At 38.6% G+C, this 22,963-nt stretch overlaps 1 protein-coding gene across 1 annotated transcript in view; it reads left to right on the forward strand.

Annotated features, from left to right (window-relative positions):
• Positions 1-22,963, forward strand: part of LOC108801297 (rho guanine nucleotide exchange factor 26-like) — a gene marked incomplete at its 5' end in the record, with an annotated part of 121,517 nt that overhangs the window by 45,282 nt on the left and 53,272 nt on the right. Inside the window, 3 exons of the mRNA XM_018573232.1 lie at positions 17,647-17,799; positions 20,542-20,671; positions 21,788-21,862. Coding sequence (XP_018428734.1) covers positions 17,647-17,799; positions 20,542-20,671; positions 21,788-21,862 — 358 coding nt within the window. The remainder of the gene's footprint in view (positions 1-17,646; positions 17,800-20,541; positions 20,672-21,787; positions 21,863-22,963) is intronic.

Here is a 22,963-nt window from a genome sequence, read left to right on the forward strand (position 1 = left end):
ATATATATATATAGTAAAAAATTAAAAACCCTGTGGTGATTAAATACCACCAAAAGAAAGCTCTATCGGTCGCCATAAGTGGTATAAAATTCATTTCAGTACAGCGTTGCATGACTGAATAAATGTCAGTCAAAGTACATCAGCATTAAATACTGAAAAATGGTTAAAAGGGACGATACTTTCTACTATTTTGTAGCACCTCATCAATTTGACTGACAACCTATAATCTGAAATGCCTTGCTGTACAATATTAGGAGACCAACTACCCCTCTACAGACTGCACTACAATGCATTCCAAGGACTGTTCTAGTAATCTTTCTGGAAAATACTTTTTAGACCTGTTATAAAAAAAGTCTAACAATAGCATATAAGCACCTAATATTGTCATTTGATCATTAGTAAAGCATATAAAAATCTTATTTTTTTTAATCAAATTTTACTAGGTCTATCTAAATGAAAACTACAGACTTTGAAGTTTGATGGTCTGATCAGACCATGTGATTTTTGACTAGGCTTAAGGTCACAAGAGCGGTCTGAGGCCAGTCTTTTTTTTAAAATCATTTTTGGAAAAGTGATATTTTAACTTAAAAAATGTTGCTATTTGGAAATTTCGATGTGTCCCTTATTGATTCATGTGAAATGTGAGGTTTAATAATGGGACCACCTTATGAGCTTTTATTGTTTGATATGGATTTGGCACTTTGTGCATGACCATTACACTTTGCACTGCTTTTTTGAATAAGTCCTTTGAATTAATAATAGCCTGCTGTTTGTTGTGACTCTTCTTTGAAATTTCGGAATGCTTTGGGAGCCTCTTCATTAAAACTAAACACATATTTCATTATATATTTAACACATTATGCAAAAATTAGACTGGGCAACATCTAACCTTTGACTTAAAAAAAAAAGGAAACCAGAAAGAAAGAACTGCCCTTTACTGTGAAAGGGGGCTTGGTACAAATAGCCCCTCTTGCATATGTCGGGGAGTCCTGAATGAAATGGTCATCAATATGTGCTGGGACAAAGAGACTGTTGTATACTTGTGAATGCTGTCAGCATGTTTCATCTCTTCCAGGCTGCTCCCGGGAATCTGTTTCCCTTTTTAAATGATTTAAACATTTGGCGATTCCCAGCCATGTGTTTTGTAATGACCTTCTTGTACAATATGTGACTGTTGATGTACATTCCTTAGCATGCATGAAATTCTGTTGGATTAATCTTTTCAAGACATTGCTATTTGGGGGCATTAAGGTCTAGCTGTCATCCACAGAATGGAACAGTAGTGCAAAATAGTCTACTAGTTCTAAAATTCTGTTTTGATAAATTTATGGAACGTTTTCAACTAATACATGTATCAAAAATAAAAGTTATTTTCATTGTTCATAGAATCAACAGAATTAATAAAAAAGGTCTCCAAAACTTAAGCGGTTCTTGGCAGCCAACAGACAGACATTAATTCAGAAATATGCGATGAGGTACAAGCAATTGTAAAACTGAGGAAATTAATCACATGAATTCCTATATAATGAACAATGACCTTGATATAACTTTTTTTTTATTATTATTTAAAGGGACACTAAATTTAGAAGTTAAATCTTAAAAATTAATTCAAGTACCTTATCTACTAACAAAAATGTATCTTATTTGTGTATTCCTAAGCCGTGTAAAGAAGCCACCTCTCCAAGCTCGCTCCTGTGATGGACTACAATCTCAATACAAATTAGTAAACTAAACATGAGATTGTATTCCATCACAGGAGTGAGCTTGGTGCGGTGGCCACATTACAACACACACAGGGACCATGGGGAACAAAAGTAGTCACCCTCCAGAAGGAAGGACAGTGTCAGCACCAATTCAGAAATGATTTGAGGATCTACAGTTGGGTGATACACAAATAAGATACATTTTTGTTAATATTTAAGGTTCTTGAATGTATTTTTAAGATTTAACTCCTTAGTTTAGTGTTACTTTAAACTGTATGCTGCTTCTACATGCGCTAGTAACTCATATGCAGAAGGAATCTGAATAAAGACTACACCCTTTATCCATAACAACCAGATTGCCTCTTTTGTGTTTTTGGTGTACATTGGAAGATTCTGATTGATTGCTGCAGGCAGTACAAACATATTAACGCACATACTCATAACACTTTTAATTTTAGTGGGATAATCTTGAAATGGGGCTTTGCAAACTGTATGGGGCACAGATATTCATAAAAATCTCACAGGGGTTCTAACCTTCCACCACTCTATTTAAAACATTTTTATTTCTCTCTGTGTTGCTTTTGTAGAGCTCTGCACGGAAGTAAGGGAGAAAAAAATTTCTGGTACCCTGGATAGCATTAAAAAAAACCTGACATGGGTTATGACATATTTAACATATTTTTTCCAGGGACACCTTTTTTGCTGTGTGTCAAGCAAGCTGTTGTAGACAGAGAATGTCATTTAATTAGGTATGGGGCATTCATTAAAAATGGGGCAGAAAAAGTGAACAAAAACTAAAATAACGCACTGGTGATATATGTAAACACTAATCTCAAGGTTTTAAAAGAGGACTGCAGACTTTAAAACCCAACTCTGATCACAAAAAACTCACAGTATTGAAACAAATCTAAATTTCTTTACCAAAAAAACAAACCTCCCAGATAACCCCCAGCACTGTTTCCCATATACACTAGGATGCCCTCAAATACTGTTACCCCTATACGCCCAGATACCCCCAGCTCTGTTTACCCCTATACACCAAGATGTACCCCAGTATTGCCTGGTGCGCTGTTGACAAAGGTATCAAAAAACACTGCACTGTGATTAGCACTGCCTGAATCACCCCCCTTGCACTGTGATGAGCACTGACTTACTCCCACACAATGCACTGTGACAAACGCTGCCCAAATCCCACCTCCTTGCACTGTGATGAGCACTGTCACCTTTGTAGCAAAGTGGAGAAGGCTGAAAGGGATGCAGAAGAGGAAGCAGAGGTGGGTGATGTCTGGGACCCGCCAGCAGGCGCAGAGCTCTCCCAGACCCTAATCTCATCCTGAGACCAGCGACACGCCCCAGACACAGTGTGAGCCCAACTGCGGTGGCAATTCGAGCAGGACGGGAACAGTGGCAAGGTCTGCTCTAGCCGGGACACAGGCCAGGATGTAGTTTTAGTGTGACGGCTACCTTTAAAAACAGGACTGACCCCGATTGTAACTATGCTTGTACTGTATATACCATTTGATGTGTTGTTGCCTGTCAGCTGTATGACAAAAATCCTATTGAATTCAATATTGTTGGTTTAATATGGTATTAAGTCAGCTTTAGTGGCTTTTTTTAGTGGCTTTTTTAGGGCTGGTGCTGCGTTCCCAATAGTTTTTTATGATAAGTATGCTTATTGCAATGTAACTGAATGCATGTTTCTCTTTTAAAGTTATAGACAAATATGCTTTGCCAAATTGAAGGCTAATGGACCATATTCCCACCAGTCTTTCTAACGCTGACCTTATCCCACAGTTCACTTGTGCTATTAAGTTAGACATTTGGCGCATGGCCTGACTGAAGGATAAGGTTACAGTTTGTAAGCATTATAATGATAAAAGCTGGAACTGGAATTCACTGAAGAATGACACACAGTCTAATGATTATGGAGAGGTTAATGTCTGTGATTTCTCACAAGCCTACAGATTGAAATCTTTTGAAGATTTGCACTTGTTATGTTTTTTATTCCACGTTTTCTGAGATACCCTATGCTTGGTGTGAGAGACTGCATGTGTATAACATTACTGAAATCACTGGCTAGCCATTTGCAGAGACATCCACAAACCTATGCATATTTGGTAACAGTGAACCAGTGTGGTCATTTTGCCCAGCAAGAAATGTGATGCTTTTCTTCACAAGCAGGAAAACACGTGCACATTGTGTGATAACTTGCAACTGTAATCATAACATAGAGACTTTGGTGTAGTGTATGGACTATAGGACTGAGGCATACTCTTTGTAATATGGCTCATAGGAAAGGAAGTTGTAATAGTTCCAATCATATAGCTAAGATTACTACTTTGACCTAATGGAGCCCATAGGGATTTTTCTCCATCTGTTTTTAATGGTTTTGACATATTTGCTTGGAACCTTGCAAATATATGTGTAGTTTGAGCAGTTATGACAGAGTCATTTAAATGACCTATCCACCCCAAAGTGATATTTTAGTTACAGGCTGAGTCACTTGGCTTCTTACATCTCTTGGAGCTTTGGCAGTGAAATATCTTACCATAATTCTTTCTGATGTCCTTGCCTGCATTGTAGTTTGGGTGTTCCCACTCCCCTATTGCTTTCTCTATCATATAATATAAATTACAGTTCCAGTAGGAAATGGAAAACCCACTCATTATAGCTGTGGCAGGAGTGCAAGTGCTAGATAGTGCAAACATTCTATACTATAGTGAACACACATCCATAGAAGTCCTTTTTTATCCAATTACGAGGTATGATAAAAAAATAGGGTAAATGCTGCTGCCGAGTGCTATCCAACGGAAAGGCAGGGATCTTCAATACGAGAATCGGCGCAACGAACCTTAGCAACAGTTACATAGTTAGTCAGGTTGAAAAAAGACACATGTCCATCGAGTTTAACCTATAGAGATATGGAAAAAAATCCTAAACAGAACGCTATACCCACAATTACCCACTGTTGATCCAGAGGAAGGAAAAAAGCATTTTTGCAAGGAAGGATAAAGCATTGGAAAGCAAAAAGCAAGGAAGGATAAAGCATTGGAAAGCAAAAAGCAAGGAAGGATAAAGCATTGTTCAATTTGCTCCAACAGGGGAAAAAAAATTCCTTCCTGAATCCCATAAGGCAGGGATGTCCAAACTGTGGCCCTCCAGCTGTGGTGGAACTACGATTCCCATGAGGCTTTGCAAGATTCTCACAGCCACAGACATGACTCCAGGAGAGAGATGCTTCAGGGGATTTGTAGTTTCACCACAGCTGAAGGGCCGGAGTTTGGACATCCCTGCCATAAGGCAATCAGATATTGCCTGGATCAACAATTTCTGGTGCTCAATATACCTATAAGAACTCAACATGTGTGTGACAAGTTTTAACTTGTTAAGTGCAGTCAGTCAATTGTGAGCTACGGTTGAAAGAAGGTGTGTTTTAAAATGTGCCATAAATCATGGATCACGAACAACGCATTTGCATGAAAGTTTGTTTCAAACTGCAAAAAAGTGCTAAAGAAACACACAATATGTTCAAATTCAAATTAGTTTATGGTGATGCTGCAGTGACCATGAAGATGGTTTACAAGTAGTTCAAGCGATTTTGTAATGGTTGTGAATCGGTTGAAGAGGAGGAGGGATTGGGACCTCCTTCAACATAAAAAACCCAAGAGAATGTTGAAAGAGTAAACATTATTGTGTGTCCTCATCCACCTTATTCACCGGATCACACCTCATAAAATGAATGGGGTAAATTACACAAATATGAATTCTTGTCATATTTGGCACCAATTGAGGCACACCATCGGTCAATATAAGATTTTTTTTTTTTTTTCCATTTAGTGCAGATATACAGTTGTGCTCAAAAGTTTGCATACCCTTGGAGAATTGGTAATATATGTACCATTTTTAAAGAAAACATGAGTAAGTAGGCAAAACACATTTCTTTTATTTCTTATGGGATTCATATTCAGCTGTAGGTCATAACAGAATGGCACAATCATAAAACATAGCATAGCAACAAATAAAATAAAAACATGAAATTACCCCATTTCAAAAGTCTGCATACCCTTAGTTCTTAATACTGTGTATTGCCCCCTCTAGCATTAATCACAGTGTGCAATCTTTTGTAATAGTTGTCTGAGGCCCTGAATTCTTGCAGGTGGTATAGCTGCACATTCGTCTTGGCAAAATACCTCTAAGTCATGCAAAGTATTTGGTCGCCTTGCATGAACCGCACGTTTGAGATCTCCCCGGAGTGGCTCGATGATATTAGGGTCAGGAGACTGTGACGGCCACTCCAGAACCTTCAACTTTTTCTGTTGTAACCACTGGAAGTGAGCCACCACCATGCTTCACAGTGGGGATAGTATTCTTGTCACTATATACCTTGTTGACCCTTCTCCAAACATAGCGCTTATTGTTGTGACCATAAAGCTCTATTTTGGTATTGTCACTACAGTGTGCCAGAAGCTGTGAGGCGTGTCAAGGTGTTGTCAGGCATATTGTAACCGGGCTTTTCTGTGGCATTGGCACAGTAAAAGCTTCTTTCTGGCAACTCGACCATACAGCTCATTTTTGTTCAAGTATTGCGCAGCGAGGAATTTTTCTGGCAGTTGTGGCTGCAATATTTCTTCGTCTACCTGACCTTGGTTTGGTATCAAGAGAACCTTGACTTTTCCACTTCCTAATAAGTGATTGAACAGTACTGACTGGCATTTTCAAGGCTTTGGATATCTTTTTATATAAGCTTTTCTATCTTTATAAAGTTCCATTACCTTGTTACGCAGGACTTTTGACAGTGCTTTTCTGCGCCCCATGGCTCAGTATCTAGCCTGCTCAGTGCATCCACGTGAGAGCTAACAAACCCATTGACTATTTATATGCAGACTCTAATTGCAATTTAAAATCCACAGATGTGGGAAATTAACCTTTTAATTGCCATTTTTAACCGATGTGTCTCACCATAATAAATAGCTTCATATGAACACTATCCTTCTAAAAAAAAGACAGTTTTTTGGCATGATCAGTCATATTTTCAATATCAATGCTACACACATCCAATAGATCCTCCCTTCCCTTAGCAATCATATTTTTCCCCCCCTGCACCATCAATACCATTTCCAGCTACACCATCAGCATACCTGATCTAATGAGGAGATTGCCAACAATTGGTTAAACATCTCAGTGAAAAGAAATTGCAATCGCTTGCCTAGGTCTAGCCCTAGAGTCAAAGTAACCTATATTTTGTCTTGCAGGAACCAATAATAGATTCACTTAAAATGGACCTTTACCCCCTTTCACTTAAAAACCACATCAGCATGCAGCTCTGCGTGTTATGAAATCATCATACATTCATTAGTTAAACAAACATATTTCACTTTTACTTACAATTACGTTTTTTACACTTGTGATGCTTTCAGACACTAGTGGTGCAGCCCATGCCTAAGTGATGCATCCTAGGAAGATTACACCAGCAGTGCATTGTTGGGAAATCTCATCTGCGAACTGCAAAATATTGTAAGATCTCAGGGAATGGTGTTTTTTTTTCCCCCTGAGATGACATGCACTGTCATGTGTTTCAGTCATATGTGCCAGAGTTCCAGGAAGTAACGAAAGATAGATACATCTGCTCTTAGTAAAAATTACCACCATGAGAAGAATGGGGAGGAAAAGGAAAAATAAGGTATGCGAAGATAAAAAATGGTAATTATCTACAAGTATCTGTTTGTAGATTGCCATTACTAAACATTTCTAAAGGTATTTGGTTGTCATTTTTAAGGTAAGGGTAAGGTTCCTCTTTAATATCATGCTCCCCCACTACTATTACTTGCTTCCCTGCCAACCTATTCTCCTTTGTCTGGGTTGATGCATACACAGGGTTTTGTTCTCTCTCCATTCCTACAAATCAGGCAGAGAGAAAAAGACCAAATTAGAAGTGGGCCTCTACAATACCAGCAGGTTAACTTCACATCAAATAAATATTTAAAGCATATTTTGAGGGGTATGTTTGTACATTGCAAAAATGCGTATATATTTCTTAACATAAAAATGAGAAGCCCTCATTAAACATTATTGGAAAGTGAGAGAGGATTTCATATGAGAAAAGAAAAAAAAAAGCTGAAGTGTGTCTAAAAGCAATTTTATTCAATAAGTACATTTTGTTTATTGTTCATTTATTTGCTTGTCCTTCATGGGAATTGCTGCTGTATTTTGTCACACTATAGTCTTTCTGGGTGGTTTTGTGGAGCTGGAGTGTGTATTCCCATCTGCTGTGATTTAACAGAAGGCACCAAGCTTGTGTGTGCCTTTTTTCGTACCCTTACATTTTTTGTGACTTGTATGCCTTAACATTGTTTTCTGCAAATGGAATATCAGCTTGTGTTCAACTGGGGTAGTTTGAGCCAGCCTGCAATTCTTTGTAAAACGCATTTGATAGTGAAAAACATACAGTGTGAATGAATGAATGAATGAATGAAATGGACAAACGGATTAATGAAAACCCAAAGTCTAATGGGTCCACTCTCCTTACCATGCAAGAGAGGTCTTGGTGATGGCTCACCAAAGACTCCTCTATTTCTTTTAATTCATTATAGCAGCACATAATATATATGCTGCACTTACTAAAAAGGACAAGGTAAGAGGAATGAAAATACTTATCAGAGATGTAAGCAAAATCCGCTGGACCCTCTCATGGAATTTGTATATTTAACAACCATTAGTTTTTCTCTTTATATGTTTTGTACCCTAGGGTGCATTTTGTTCATTCGTCAATAAGTTCACTAGACACTTAATAGCAGACACACAACAGGTATTCAGTGTAAGCATAGGCAAATATGAGATAACCCAATTAAACCAAATGATGTACTTGTTTCAAATAGTACCGTAATCTGTTTTTGAACTAGTCTCCTGTAATACCCTTTTTTCCTGCTTTGCACAATATGGAACTTGCTCACTGGAAGAAAGTAGAAGAAAGAGGACAGTTAAACCCTCATCATTTAACTGTTGTTGCACACTACACATAGTCTTGACCAAGCTGTGACTGCAGTGTAGAGAAGCAAATGGTCAAGACCTGGCTATGATGTTTGGCGGGGGAAGTGGGGGCCTTGATTTGAATCTGGGTGAGAAGATGTACAGTTCACACATTTATCACAGCTGTGATACCCACCAACATGGAATAGGGCACCCTTATACCATTTAATTTGGTCACTGATCTTTTTTTTTTAAATAATAAGATTTTATTTAGATTTTGCAATATACAAAAGTACAAAAAAGACAAAAATACAAGAACACAGGGGAACATGATACAGACACGTCCGGTCATCCACCTAGCCCCATCATATATGGTCACTGATCTTAAGCATGACCATAGGATGTTGGAAGATATTTTGTAACCAATTCTCAACTTTTTTTATTACGACAAAAATAGCTCCCTTCATTGCACAAATCCAAAATTCATATTTGCAACACAACTGGAGTGGCAGCGGTAACGAGTGGAATGTGAATGTTGGTTTGATTTAGTAAAGGAGTAGGGCATATTCACTTTGCAATGTACCTGCGATGACTTCAGGCATCCTGTTGTGTGGTCAAAAATAATTTTTCTTTGCAAAGTAAATATTCACTTAGCTTAGTGAATAAGCTAAAGCTAAGTGAAAATTCACTTTATGAAGCAAACTTTCTGTTGCTAAGTACGGAGGATGCAGTTTGTGCCTATATACATCTTTATAAATGATATATAAGCTATTTCTATTTTTTAATGTGATGGATAAAGAAACGTATGTCACTTTGCTCTAGTTTTAGTTAGCTATAGTAAACGTAGCTCCAGTCACTGTGTTTACTGTAATGTGGACTACATTTTCAATGTAGGAAATGTAGACAGAATTTTCATTTACAGAGCGTCCCTGGTATGTAAGTGATATTTCTTTGCAACATCCACAGTCGGTTGCCAGTCGGATTTTAGGTTTGCCCATGTTCTGGATCCAAACTGTGAGTTGAACAAAAGATCATTGTTTCTCTCATTGAAAGCCATCCTTATCTGTCGGAAGGGGGCAATGCCAACTACATAGCTTAGTTTCTACCAGATGACGTTTGTCATTTTCTGGTACGCAGTAAAAACCGAACATGCTGAAAATAAGCTTCGTATAAATGTAAATAAATTAAAAAAATCAATAAAACTAGATGACCTACTAAATTAGATGTATTTGTTGTCTGTATCCTCTCTGCTTTAATATCTTTGGAGGTCAGGAGAAGTCATTCTGTGTGTATGCCTGCCCCCACCATCACCATTTATTGCTTCTGTATGATATGTTCAGGAGGAAGCAGCGTTTCTCAATGTTATTTTTAATTCTTTAAGATTTCTATGACTGTCCGAGGCATAAGAACCCCATAAAAGGACTTTCATAAAAAAGATTGTTGATTTTCTAGAATTGCATGTGGGTTGTATTAGGTGGTCAGTTTAGATGCTAAACAAAAAAATTTAAAAGAAAATGAATCATAATGGTTAATATTGACTTCTTCATGCACTAGTGTAAAGATCAATTTGTTCTTGTAGGTGGTGTTTGGCCAATTACTAAGACTTGCCATAGACAGGCAGTTATGTCCCTAAGAATGGAGGGCAGTGTGATGGAACAGTGTGAGTCCTGCAGGATACGTTGCAAAAAAATGATTCCTGTACAGTCAGGAGTCAAGTGTACATTTACATTACATTACATTTGTATCTTATGTTCGGTTACTCTCAATAGGCAATTATTGTCTATTGAGAGATCTTCCAGTTTGCACAGTGTAATGCATTTAAATGTTGAGTGACCAAAGAGTGATGCAGGGGGACTAAATGATCTATTGCTGTGACATGGCTCTGCAGCTATAGTGACAATATATTTTAGCTGGAGTGCAAGAACTGTCCTATTGCACCCATTACTTCTCATTGGACTTCAGCTAGCTGGAAGGTCCTAAAGTGAAACTTCAGTCAAATGTTTTGTAGTGGATAGAGAGAGGAAGGGTGCAAACATTTGTCAGGCTATTTTTGCTTTCTAAAACCCTACATAGGGAAATTTCCCCTCAAAATAAAACTAAACTCAAAATTAAATCTTAAAAATGCATTCAAGTGCCTTAAAGGTGAACTATGAGGTGAGAGATTTACACTCATCCTCATAGTTAGAGCCGTTATCAGCTCTATTGATCAGGAAGTGAGTGAACACATACCGTCGCTCGCTCACTCCCCGATCAGCTCACTGCAGAGAGTGGTGACTGTGACAGTCACCGCTTCCTGCAGGGATTCCACCTTCCCCTCTCTAATGCTACAGCGCTGAGTGAAGGTACAGACGGGGGAGAGGACAGGCACAGCTGGCTCTGCCTCTAGATAGGTAGAGCCCACTGTCAATCAGACAGCTGTGTGGATCTTGGCAGTATTGTTGGGATCCGTCCCGACTGCGGTGCTCTCAGTATATAGCGAGCAATAGCCCACTATATACCGAGCTTTGGGTCACGGGAGGACTTTAGTATATGTCCTCCCGTAACCCTAAAGAGAACTATGGGATAAAAGGTTACTCCCACAGTTCTCTTTTAACTATTAACAAAAATGTATCGTATTTGTGCATCACTCAGCTGTAGATCCTCAAATCATCTCTGAATTGGTGCTGACAGGGGGGTGGAGGAGGGTGGATACTTTTGTTCCCCATGGTCCCTGTGTGTGTTTATAAAGTAGCCACTGCTCCAAGCTCACTCCTGTGATGGACTACAATCTCAACACAAATTAGTAAACTAAACGTGAGACTGTTGTGCATTATGGGAGTGAGTTTGGAGTGGTGGCTACTTGACGACACACACACACACACACATCCCCTGTTGTATTTTATGATTTGGTATATATAGTGGGGATGCACCAATACCATTTTTTCCAGAGCAATATACTTGTCCAAGTACTTGCCGATACCAATTACTGATGCATTTTTCTTTAGTGTCATGTGACAGTTTTTCTAAAACTATACAGACTAATAATTTCAGGACCGTGGTATAGCACCAGGGCCCAGTCACAACTTCAACCGCTCTGACCCTGGTAGTCAGTGGTGTATTTAGGTTTTGTGCTGCCCTAGGCAAGACTAGACCCGGGAGGGGTGACTGCGGTTACATTGACTTCAATGCACCGCCACGCTTCCTCCTGCCCCAGAACGAAGGGGGAAGTTTGAGAGCAATTGTGGTGCGTTCTGGAACGCAACGCAATTGGTGTGAACAAGCCCTGAGGGAGAAAAGTATCCACATACTGACCATCACTGTCTGCCTCCATTCCTCTCTACCTAGGTCACATTTCCCATACAACCAAACACACTGCTCTGTCTGAACCCACTCCATGTAATTCACACATGGAGCAAACTCAGCACTGTGTTCACCCTCCGTCGATCCACTTACCTCACAGGTGACCCCTTTGACCCCTCTGTACCGCGCTCCCTCCAAGTCTAAGTGTCCCTGTGTGCAGAGCGGAGCAGCCATCTGTCATAGAGTGCCGCCGGTGACTAGAACTCCTGCCGCCTTCTCCCATCACGCGTCATTTCCTCTGATCACAGACAGTGCAGCCTCATCGATTCTGTGGCCGGTGATGTGTCGAAAGTGCGAACTTATCCGGCTGACTGCTCTTCACTGCTGGGCTCTCCCCTCCCGTCTGCTTCTGTGCACGGCTCCCGCACTCCCCCCTCTCCTCCACAAGCAGGCTCCGTACATTAAACGGAGCTTATACAAACATGCTGTCAGTACGCAGTACAAGGCATTTGTCTAGGGCCGCTCCCAAGGAAAGTGCCGCTCTAGGCAAATGCCTTGTTTGCCTCGCGCTAAATACGCCCCTGCTGGTAGTACTTGTGAAAATGGCAAGTATCAGTACAGATACTGGTATCTGAACATACCTAATTTTTAAAATTTAACTCCTAAGTTTAGTGTCACTTTAAAGTTCCAGAGACATGGCCTGAAGTGAGGGTAAGGCCAACACTCTGACAATTGTCATTGGAACAGTTGTCTCCACAGGACAATTCCTTACCTCCAAAGACATTTATCACAACGTCCCCAACATCGCAAACTTATTCACATTAGACTTAACTTAGCATTGCAGTAATACAAATGCAAAGTTCATTTTACATACCCTTTGTCATTCTCCCCTCTCTTTTTCATGCTTGCTCTCTCTCTCTCTCTCAAGTTATTAATACAGAACATTAAGGAATTAATACCTGGCACCAATTCATAATGGCATTACCAACTTACTATTTCAGCTATGTAAGTGCAGCCTAGCGTGTAATGTGAGAAGCCAGATTGCTGTTTTGACTGGTTTGTAATTTAATTTTTAAGTCTTTGTTAGCAGCTCACAAGAGACATGAAGAACATAGTGTGCTAAACAGCCTGTGGCCCTTCTCAGGGCTACCTATTACTCAGGGACAGGACTAGCACAAGTAAACATTTTGTTTGGCAAAAGTGATCATCTTGCAACATTAATTTCTCTTCCTGCCTGCTATTCACACTTGTAACTAGATCACGTGTAAATTTAACCTGCTACCTAAACAAGTCACCATTATTTGTATAAGCAATGGAATAATAACTGATTTATGAAATGTTACATTCACTTATTTATCATTTACTGGATTGTGAGACTTGTATACAAACGGGGAGCTTGTGTTTCATATATATAATACCGGCTGCAGTATTTTCTATTCCACACTTGTGCATGCGTTAACGTTGAGGCATTTTGTATTAAGGTGATATTAAAGTCGAAAGATTTTCAAGCTTTTGCAAATGGATGAAGCTTCTTGATGTTCAAAAGTTTTATAGGGTTATCCACTATTGAGCCGAAGGATACAGCCGTAGCTTCGGCTGATCCTTTGGCTCTCTTCGGCCGCTGGAGCCCTTCGGTTCAGTCGAACCGAAGGCCTGTTGTACGGGCTATTCACAATAGCCTGTACAGCAGCCAAAGGCGTCCGAGCATCTCAGCTGAACCAAAGGCATATGCTTCGACTCGGCTGAGCCAAAACGGGGCGACCAGCCTGCCAGAGGCCGGCCATTCGCCCTGCAAATGACAGCAGGACGGAGCCAGCCGTGATCTCATGGCTGGCTCTGCCCAGTTGTAGTGACAGATGAGCGTCCCCAAATGACCTGGGGACGCTGATCTGTCAATAAACAATGACGTCACGGTCGGCTCTGCCCAGTTGTTGGCAGGGAACCTGCTAGAAGACTCTAGCAGGTGCCGGCCAATAGAAAACAGTTTGGCGGAGCTAGCTGTCACTGTTGGCTCCGTCCAATTGTTGTTTTTTTTAATCTTCCTATTTTTTAACATTTTTAAATCATTTTGCAGTTTTTTTTTATTATTATTACATTCCTTGCACTTCTTTTCTATTCTGCTCGGTATCAAGGAGGTAGCGAGCAGAATAGCTGAGCCGAATGCCGCTTGCAGTGGTGCTACTCCAACATTGCAATGGTCAAGTGCTCGTTTTGGTCTGTGATCCCACCTGGCTGCTAGACCGGTCCCCACAGCCTCTTCTCCCTTGGGCTCTGTCGGTTTAAGCCCCACTGACAATCACATCTAATGAAGTTCATTCACGATTCAAGTGCATTAGATGTGAGGATCCCGAGGGACAGAACGGGGGGAGGCGGACAGGGGAGGTGAGCACTTGCTGCTGCAGGACCGAGGATCAGGTGCATATACCTTCTGTATTCCAGCCCTAAAGAGAAATGAGCATTTAACCCTTGCAGTGCAGGGGTATACGCACTGCAAGGGTTAACTTTAAAGAACTGGAGTTCTTTAAATTAATGTGGCTAAGCGGTTGAGGAGTTTTGTTTCAAGATATCTCAGGATATTATCTTAAAAAGACTGATCATCACCATCATACATTACATTTTACAAGGAGCTTCTTCTTTTTCTGCCCCTGAAGGGGGGGACTTGGTTACTAAGAGTATATCATGTATATTGTTGTATTTTTATTTAGAACTAGATCAAAACCCTTCATCATGAAGTAGATGAAGTGGGAGGCTGTTTACTTAACTGTTCTTAAGTAATGGAAACCTCCATTCACTCTGAATACCCAATCGTGTGACAGAAATAAAAAATTAGATTACAAAAATGTTTAAAAATTATTTTTCTAGTACGTGATTAATTCATTAAAATGAACACAGCTTTAACTTATTTACTAAGCTCAGTGCACATTCACCTTTCTAATTGAACAGTTCCTAATCCTTTAGTAAATAACCTACGAGGTGTTTAGCTTTTAATGCCCATACATATAACATTTGACTTCATTAACCAATAATATTTTTTAAACTAATCTTGGGGTAACAAAAGGTGTGTTGAACATGGAAGGTACATGTACATGTAAGAAACAAATACACAAATGTACAGTGCGTAGTTCGGACCACAGCCATATTATGAATTGCTTTTGTTGGGTATTAAAAAACACAGACTTCATAAATATTTGCTTACCTCATTTGTAGGTCTGAAAGCGTTGCAATAGAAACACCTTACTAATTCCTTTTCAAAGTGAAATGTAATTTGTTACATTTATTTATTTTTGTTGTAATAATAATGAGGCTCTAAGATAACACTAACATCACGGGACTGCCAGCTGTAATTTAACTTTGGATGTTCTTGGGATTATCTTATCTGGAGTCCATAGACACAGAACAGTTCTCCAGTACTCCCCATCCTTGGCTCTCCAAACTATGCTGGCTTTTTCATACTAGCTTTATAGGTGCCATCATTGTTCATGACAACTATCAAATGCCTTAGTTTGTAGAATATGCCACTTTTCTTTATCTTTTGGTTTTTTGTTGCCAACCACTCTGTTTATGGGAATGAAAATGACCCCCTCTGTACAATGGACAATGAAATGTAAGATCTTGTTGTATGGCAACTTCCCAAGTCAAAGTACTCTGCCTGGCCAACTCTAATATTTTGTTGGACCACCTTTAGCTTTGATTACGGGATACATTTACTGTGGCATTGCTTCAGTAAGCTTATGCAATGTCACAACATCCAGAGTTAATTTTTCACCAAGATCTTGTAGTGATGAAGGGAGAGTCAGACCACTGCATAAAGTCCTCTCCAGCACATCCCAAAGAACCTCAATGGGGTGGCCAATCTATGTGTGAAAATTATGTCTCATGCTCCCTGAACAGCTTTTTCATAATTAGAGCCCAATGAATCCTGGCATTGTCATCTTGGAATATGCCCGTTCAGTCAGGGAGGAAAAAAATGAATTGATAGAAAAACCTGGTCATTCAGTATATTCAGGTAGGCAGTGGACCTCATTTTATGGGCACATAACATTGCTGAACCTAGACCTGACCAACTAAAGCAACCACAGATCATAACACTGCCCCCACAGGCTTGTAAGGTAGGCATGTGGGTGCATCACTACATCTACTTCTCTTCTTAACCTGATGTGCCCATCATTTTGGAACAGAGTAAATCTGGACTCAACAGACCACATTAACTTTTACCATTGCTCCAGAATCCAATATTTATGCTCCCTAGCAAATTGAAGTCTTTTTTCCAATTAGCCTCACTGATGATCTTCGCATTATATGTGGAAATGCTTTCACTTTTACCATTACACATAGCCATGAGTTCTATTGTTGATTTTTTTTACAATTTGTTTTGTTTTACAACAATGTGTAAGTGATCGCCGATCACGATCATTCAAGATTTTTTTATGACCACATATTTTTTTTTTAGTAGTGTCATTCAACTTCTTAGTTGTTTTCTTTGCTTGATGCAAGCCAATAATTTGTTACATATTTTCCACGACTACAGGATATATCTTCTGGCAAGGTTTTTTTAGGAAATGAGAAGCTACTTACTGCATCAGTTTATTCCCAGATAATTTTTTGTGCAAGTCATTCTGAATTGAGAAAGCTGGTTGGATGACCAGTGAAACGTCTTCAAGAAAAATACAGCAAGTCCAGTTGCCTTGACTTATTTTTTACAGACGCATCAGTTAGGGTTAAATAACTTGTTGATAGCTGAAACAAATTAATCATTGCAGTAGTTATCCAATGGAAGGCTCTTGCCTATTTGCTTTGCTAAATCCAGCTGGTAGTTTTTTTTGTGGTTGATGATGTTATCATCAAGCCCTGAATGTTGTGAATTTAATGGTGCAGCTCAGACAAAATGTAAAATTGAACATTGATTGATTTATTGCCAAAGCATTGTACCAGCATTGTTCTTCAGTTTCTTATCTAGACCTTACTGTAGTGTGCCAGGACATCCCATGGATTGCTGGTAATCTGGTGATTGGACAAGTCCTTCTTGTGATGCAGGAGAGCTATTCATAAACACACCCACTCTCCTCCATGCTGTCAGTCACATACAGTAAGCCTGTACTTAAAAGTCTATAACGGCCATCACAAGTTCCTGTAGATGCCAGCTACACACCGTAAGGTGTTGTTAGTGATTGTAGTGACTACAAAGGAAGATATGATGCAAACCTAAGGTATTTAAAGCTAAGTGTGCAGTGTGCAAAAAAAAGTTTGTTTAATTGCAAATTAAGTCACATAGGTCAATAAGCCAACATTTCAAGGCAACACAGCCAGATTTAAGCCTGCCTTGGAAGTTTAAATGGGATTGTTGTTAGAAGAAGCAAAGAGATAGGAAGCATGTGATAGTTGCTTTAGTGGAGTGTAAAATACTGAAATTAATGTAGATTGTTAAAAGCTTTGATTTCAGCACAGTTGCCGTGTTTGCTGAATAGCAGCATATACTAACTGATTGGTTTTACTTATTGCATTCACTTGTTCTTTAAAAGTCTGTCTCAGACACTAACTATCCAGTCCATTTAAAATGATTGATTGATAGTATAACATAGCATTCATTTGAAAGGCATCTCTTGGGTCCAGTCACTTCATCTTGGTGCATTGATACTATGATTGTAATAATAATGTCGTATGAATGATCTCAATCTGGTTTCTTAACTGTGTCTTGCAGATTCTTTAAGGAACTGGAAGGGAGACATCAAAGAAACATTCTTATTGAAGATATCAGTGATATTGTGGAGAAACATGCAAAATCTACCTTTGATCCATATGTGAAATATTGCACTAATGAAGTCTACCAGCAAAGGACGCTACAGAAATTAATGTATATTTTTTTCTTTAGTGTACTAGTTTTGTGTTCTGTGATTTCATTTCTCTCTTTAAATCTATACTATTTCCTTATTCTGTCATATCAAGGGGCATAGTATAAAAAATAAAGAACAGGTGAATCTTGGCACACTTATTGACAAATTTGTCTATATATACACAATAAGGAGAGGATATTTGTTGCACCATATGCAGTTGTGAAGTCTGAATTGTAAAGATAAGGACTTTAGGCTAAACACCACATTTGTAGCTTTCCATATACACAAAGAATGTGGAGATAGATGAGACAGTGGGTTTAGCAGAGTGGGTCTTCATAGGAATTATTGGTGAGTATTTAATTCATTTGTTTTCAATTTGAAAATGTACATTTTTCAAAATAATCAATGCCAACAAATGTAATATTGGTCATAGAATAAATAAAGACAATATTACTGAAATGTGTATCCTCAATAAAATGAGGAATCCAGAGGTGGGATGAATGGCGCTAAATCTTTCACCAGGTGTATGGCATCAAAAAACATAATTCCCCTCTTTAAAAATATAACCCATAGCCAGCAGTAACATTATGAATGTTTCAAGTTTGCTTTCTTGGCACAATATCTATAATTTTTTATGGAGCAGACACAAATAATATATGTATTCTTATTATTGGTGGAATATATTTATTAATATTGCTGAATATTATCAAGAAAATCGGTATGTTTAAATTTTCATATTTCATTCTATAACCTTGCAAATGATGCAAGCTTTCCAGAAATGTAACAGATTTTATTATTATTAATATTTAACATTCCTCAGTAATGTTTCCCTTTTCCACTGTGTGGTTGTGCTGCATTTGATGAGGTTTTCAAACTGTAGTGAAGAAAGTTAGACATTCTTTCTGCTTCCTAGACTGGCGGCTTTCTACAGCAGGCACTGTAAAGGTTTTCTTCTGAAATTACCAAAGCCAGCAAGTTCTGGATGGCTGCCACCATCAGTGTTTAATTTGCTGAATGGTAAAGGTCCAAGAGTAGACCACCTTGCTTCAAGCTTTCCCACCCCTTCATTTTAAGGCTAAGCTTTCTTATTTTGATACTTTATATATTTAATTATGCCCATATGAGATGTTACACACCTTTTCTACAAATCTAGTTGTGTAAGTGATTTCATTATATAGGAGCAGGCACCATTGATGTGCATAGCTTTTATTCTTAGCAGAGCTTTTGTAGGCCACGGGAGCCCTTTACCCTAGGTACTCTCAGGAAGCAATATTTAACTCTAAGTTGGTGCTTTGACACTTTTCCTGGTGTACCACAATTGTAGAGCATGTGCCGCACTGACCAATACAGAAATGTGTTAAACAACTTAGGACCCTCCCAGAGCTTTGATTCAGAGTTCAGATTCAGGGGTGATAAAAAAAATTATATATTTTCTGATTAAGCCATGTTCACGGTTTTATGATGCAACAAAATGTACAGCGCTAAATGCCCTTCAGGAAATTTGATAACGGTAAGGATCCGATTGATATCACCTCCGTGTCAGGCAATCATAAAAAGCATTTGTATAAATATATGTATAAAATAATTGTGTTACCAAAGTGTGTCAACAAGCGTCGTGAGTACGTGTCACAAATACACCTTAATCCAAGGATAAGATTAACGGCTTTCTATCATCAGGGATCTGGTGAGTGCATTCCCTAGAGGGGATCTGCCTGCTTTTTCTTCTTTGGTTTTTCGTTGGACACTTCACAAATTTGAACATTTCACGTATTTTTCTTTTTGCTTTTTGTCTTGAAGATTTGAGAGCTTAAAAACTTTAAGTTCATGTTTCTAATAACTTTCAGTTTATAGTTCGAATGAAAACAACACAGACTGTTTCATAATGTGGTATTTTTATTTATAATGTACATATATGACACATGCTTTCTGGATACCTTTATTTATTTTCCTTGGATTAAGGTGCATTTGTGACACGTACTTACGACACTTGTTGACACACTTTGGTAACACAATTATTTTATACATATATTTATACAAATGCTTTTTATGATTGCCTGACACGGAGGTGATATCAATCTGATCCTTACCGTTATCGAATTTCCTGAAGGGCATTTAGCGCTGTACATTTTGTTGCATCATTATTCTGAGGGCATTTAGCCGCTTTCCTTTCCTTTCGGTTTTAGAAAAATTATGCAATTTTAGTTCCGGGGTCATTTTATTAATTTTAATCTAGTTCTTACATTTTTACACTATTACTATTTCCATTAGCGCAAGTTCGTTTGGTTTACATGTTCACGGTTTGCATACTCTTTGTGACTTGTATACATTTTACATTGTGTTTTTATTGACAGATTAATCTCTGTAAAGCAAAGTGCAATGTGCAGTCATTTGTAGAAATTAATCAGAGTTCATCTGCTTTAAATTAAAATCTGATTAGCTCTGTTCTTTGCAAATTATCATTGCGATGCCAATGGGCATCGTATAAAACAAAAGATAAGTCAGCTTAAGTTCAATGTTTGTTCTTGCCAACATGAAACATTTCTTGGTGGGCACAATGGATAGTTCTAGAGGTTGTCCAGCTGTAGTTATATATCAATAATTAACTTTAAAATATTTACTGTGCCAGGAAGCTGTACGTTATGGGGAAACACTCATTTTATAGTTATTTGTTTTAGATGTGTCATTACTTTTATCTTCTCATGTCTTTCACACAAAATTTCAATCAGTAATACGCAAATATATTTTAATTGTCTTTATCATAGATCTACAAATGCATCTTTTAAGGATGCTCTGACTAGAATTGAGTCCCAGGAAGAATGTAGGAATTTGCCAATGATTTCTTTCCTCATCCTCCCCATGCAGAGAGTCACTCGACTTCCACTTCTTATGGATGTAAGCATTCCTTGTCTGACTGTTTATGGCATTTTTATTCTACTGAATGACTAAGAATATTTCCTGTTGCTTACTGCAGATGGTGGGGCTATTAGATCTCACTAATTTACTAAACGGGTTGTATGGAATCTTTATTATTCCAAAATAACATTGTCCTCATGTTCTTGATAATTTTGGTAGCTTGTTACAAAACCAGATTTCCCAATACACCCCATCACCCTTATTTCAAACATGCCCACGTTGCTCTTCATACAGTTACTGACCTTGATCTCAGATGTAGGGTACTGAAGCTTGGAAACAGGGAGCCATTTAATAGTACAAAAAGTAGACGGCAAACAAAATCCTAATCCACTAAAACTGTTTATTCATCCCAAGATGAATAAAAGCAAAAGCACAATAAAAAAAGGTTTTAGCAGCATATGTATGCTTTTTTTTGCTTTTGTGTATGTATATTAGTATATGCGCTAATATTGAATATTTAGAAACCTAAATGGGGCAGAATATTTTTTTTTATATTGTAATGACCGGTCCCTTTTGGCTCATTATAATTTCAGATACTTTGAACAGTTATTAGATTTCGCCATTTGCATGCAATGTGTAATGTAGTCTGTTTTGGTCTTCAAATATATTCAACCATCTAAATAACAACTTTTGCACTTATATGCTACTGAGATTCTTGTGTTTTAGAAGCTAGAACTGGGTATTGTTTGCAGATGCTGAAGGCATTTGTTCCAGCTCCTGTTAATTCTTCTTTCACTTAATGTCTCTTAACTAACCACAAGCATTTGAACTCCCAGGCACTGCCTGTACGCTCCAGTGTGAGCTATCAGCAAAGGTGAATCAGAACATTACCTCCCATGTAGGACTGCATGTAGGGGTGGGGCTTACCTAAATAGCACAAGCCTCTGATAAAAAAAAATGTTAGCCAGTTGGACGTTCTTTTCTGGTAAGCTGAAGTGTATAAATTCTTGAATTACAACTCCGATATATTATGGTAACTTTATTATAGTGTATATGTTTAATGGAAGCCTGATAGCAAACGTTCAATATAAATGTAATCTTTGACTTTAAGTTCTTTTAATGTCCAGTTCTAACTAGACATTATGTTTAACATAGACAATCTGTCAGAAAACACCAAAAGATTGTTCAAGATATGAAATCTGCAAAAGTGCCTTGAAAGAAGTTAGCAAGGTAAGTGTAATGCATCCTTTCTTATATCTGTGAAGGTTCTCATTCATCCAGGTCATGGTATATCTGTAAAAAATAAATCAAAGCAACTGGACTTGCTGTGTTTTTCTTGAAGACGTTTCATTGGTCATCCGATTAGCTAGTCGGATGACCAAGAAAACATGTTTAACCACTTCCCGGCCGGCCGTTGTAAAAAGCTCTCTAGATCTGAGCGGGCGTCTTTAGACTACAGCTCAGCCATGCCCCTTGCGCATGCCACACGACGAGCAGGATCTGGAAAGTCCTAAAATGTAAAAACGCAGCGATGCCTGTTAACATACAAGCGATTTGCCGGCTATAGAGCCGGCGGATCGCTTGTTTGAGGTCCCGGTATGTGCGCCCCCCTCCACGGCTCCCCCCTCCCGCTGGTCCCGGGCTCCGCTGTGCCCGATGTGAGCCTGGGAATCTTCAGGGGGGTACTAGGTGACATTAGGGGTATTGGAGTACCCCTGATGTCTCCATAAAGAGGACCTGTCACATCTTTTGCTATCACATCAGGGTTTCGTAGCCCCCTATGTGATAGCAATAAAGTTAAGTGAAAAAAAAATAGGAAACAAAATTAAAAGTTTCCCCCCCAAAAAAATTTAAAGTTACACATAAAAAAGAAAAAAAAAATTCAAGTCCCGCCCCATACATACACGCATGCAAACATGCGTCGGGTGCGCATACGTGCGGAAACGACGATTGCGCCCATTACGCCACACATGTTACATATCGTCATGAACATCAGAATGAGAGCAATAATTCTAGGGCCATCAATCACTGATAACACTAAACTGATGAGCGGTAAAAGCTTTTCAAGTGTCGCCTATGGTCAATTTTGGGTATGGTAGTTTTTTGCGGGTGCGCGCAATTTTAAAGCGTGACATGTTTGGTGTCTATTTACCCGACGTGTCTTTTATATTTTACCAAAAATATGGGTAATAAATCATTGTTTCCTAACATAATGAAAAAAACTTTTTTTTTTTCACAATTTTCAATAATTTTTCCTTACTATAACAAAAAATAAAACCTGCAGTGGTGATTAAATACCACCAAAGGAAACTCTATCTGTCCCCAAAAAAT

Source organism: Nanorana parkeri, unplaced genomic scaffold (assembly GCF_000935625.1).
Source record: "Nanorana parkeri isolate BGI_ZX_2015 unplaced genomic scaffold, ASM93562v1 scaffold2284, whole genome shotgun sequence".
Taxonomy (NCBI): domain Eukaryota; kingdom Metazoa; phylum Chordata; class Amphibia; order Anura; family Dicroglossidae; genus Nanorana; species Nanorana parkeri.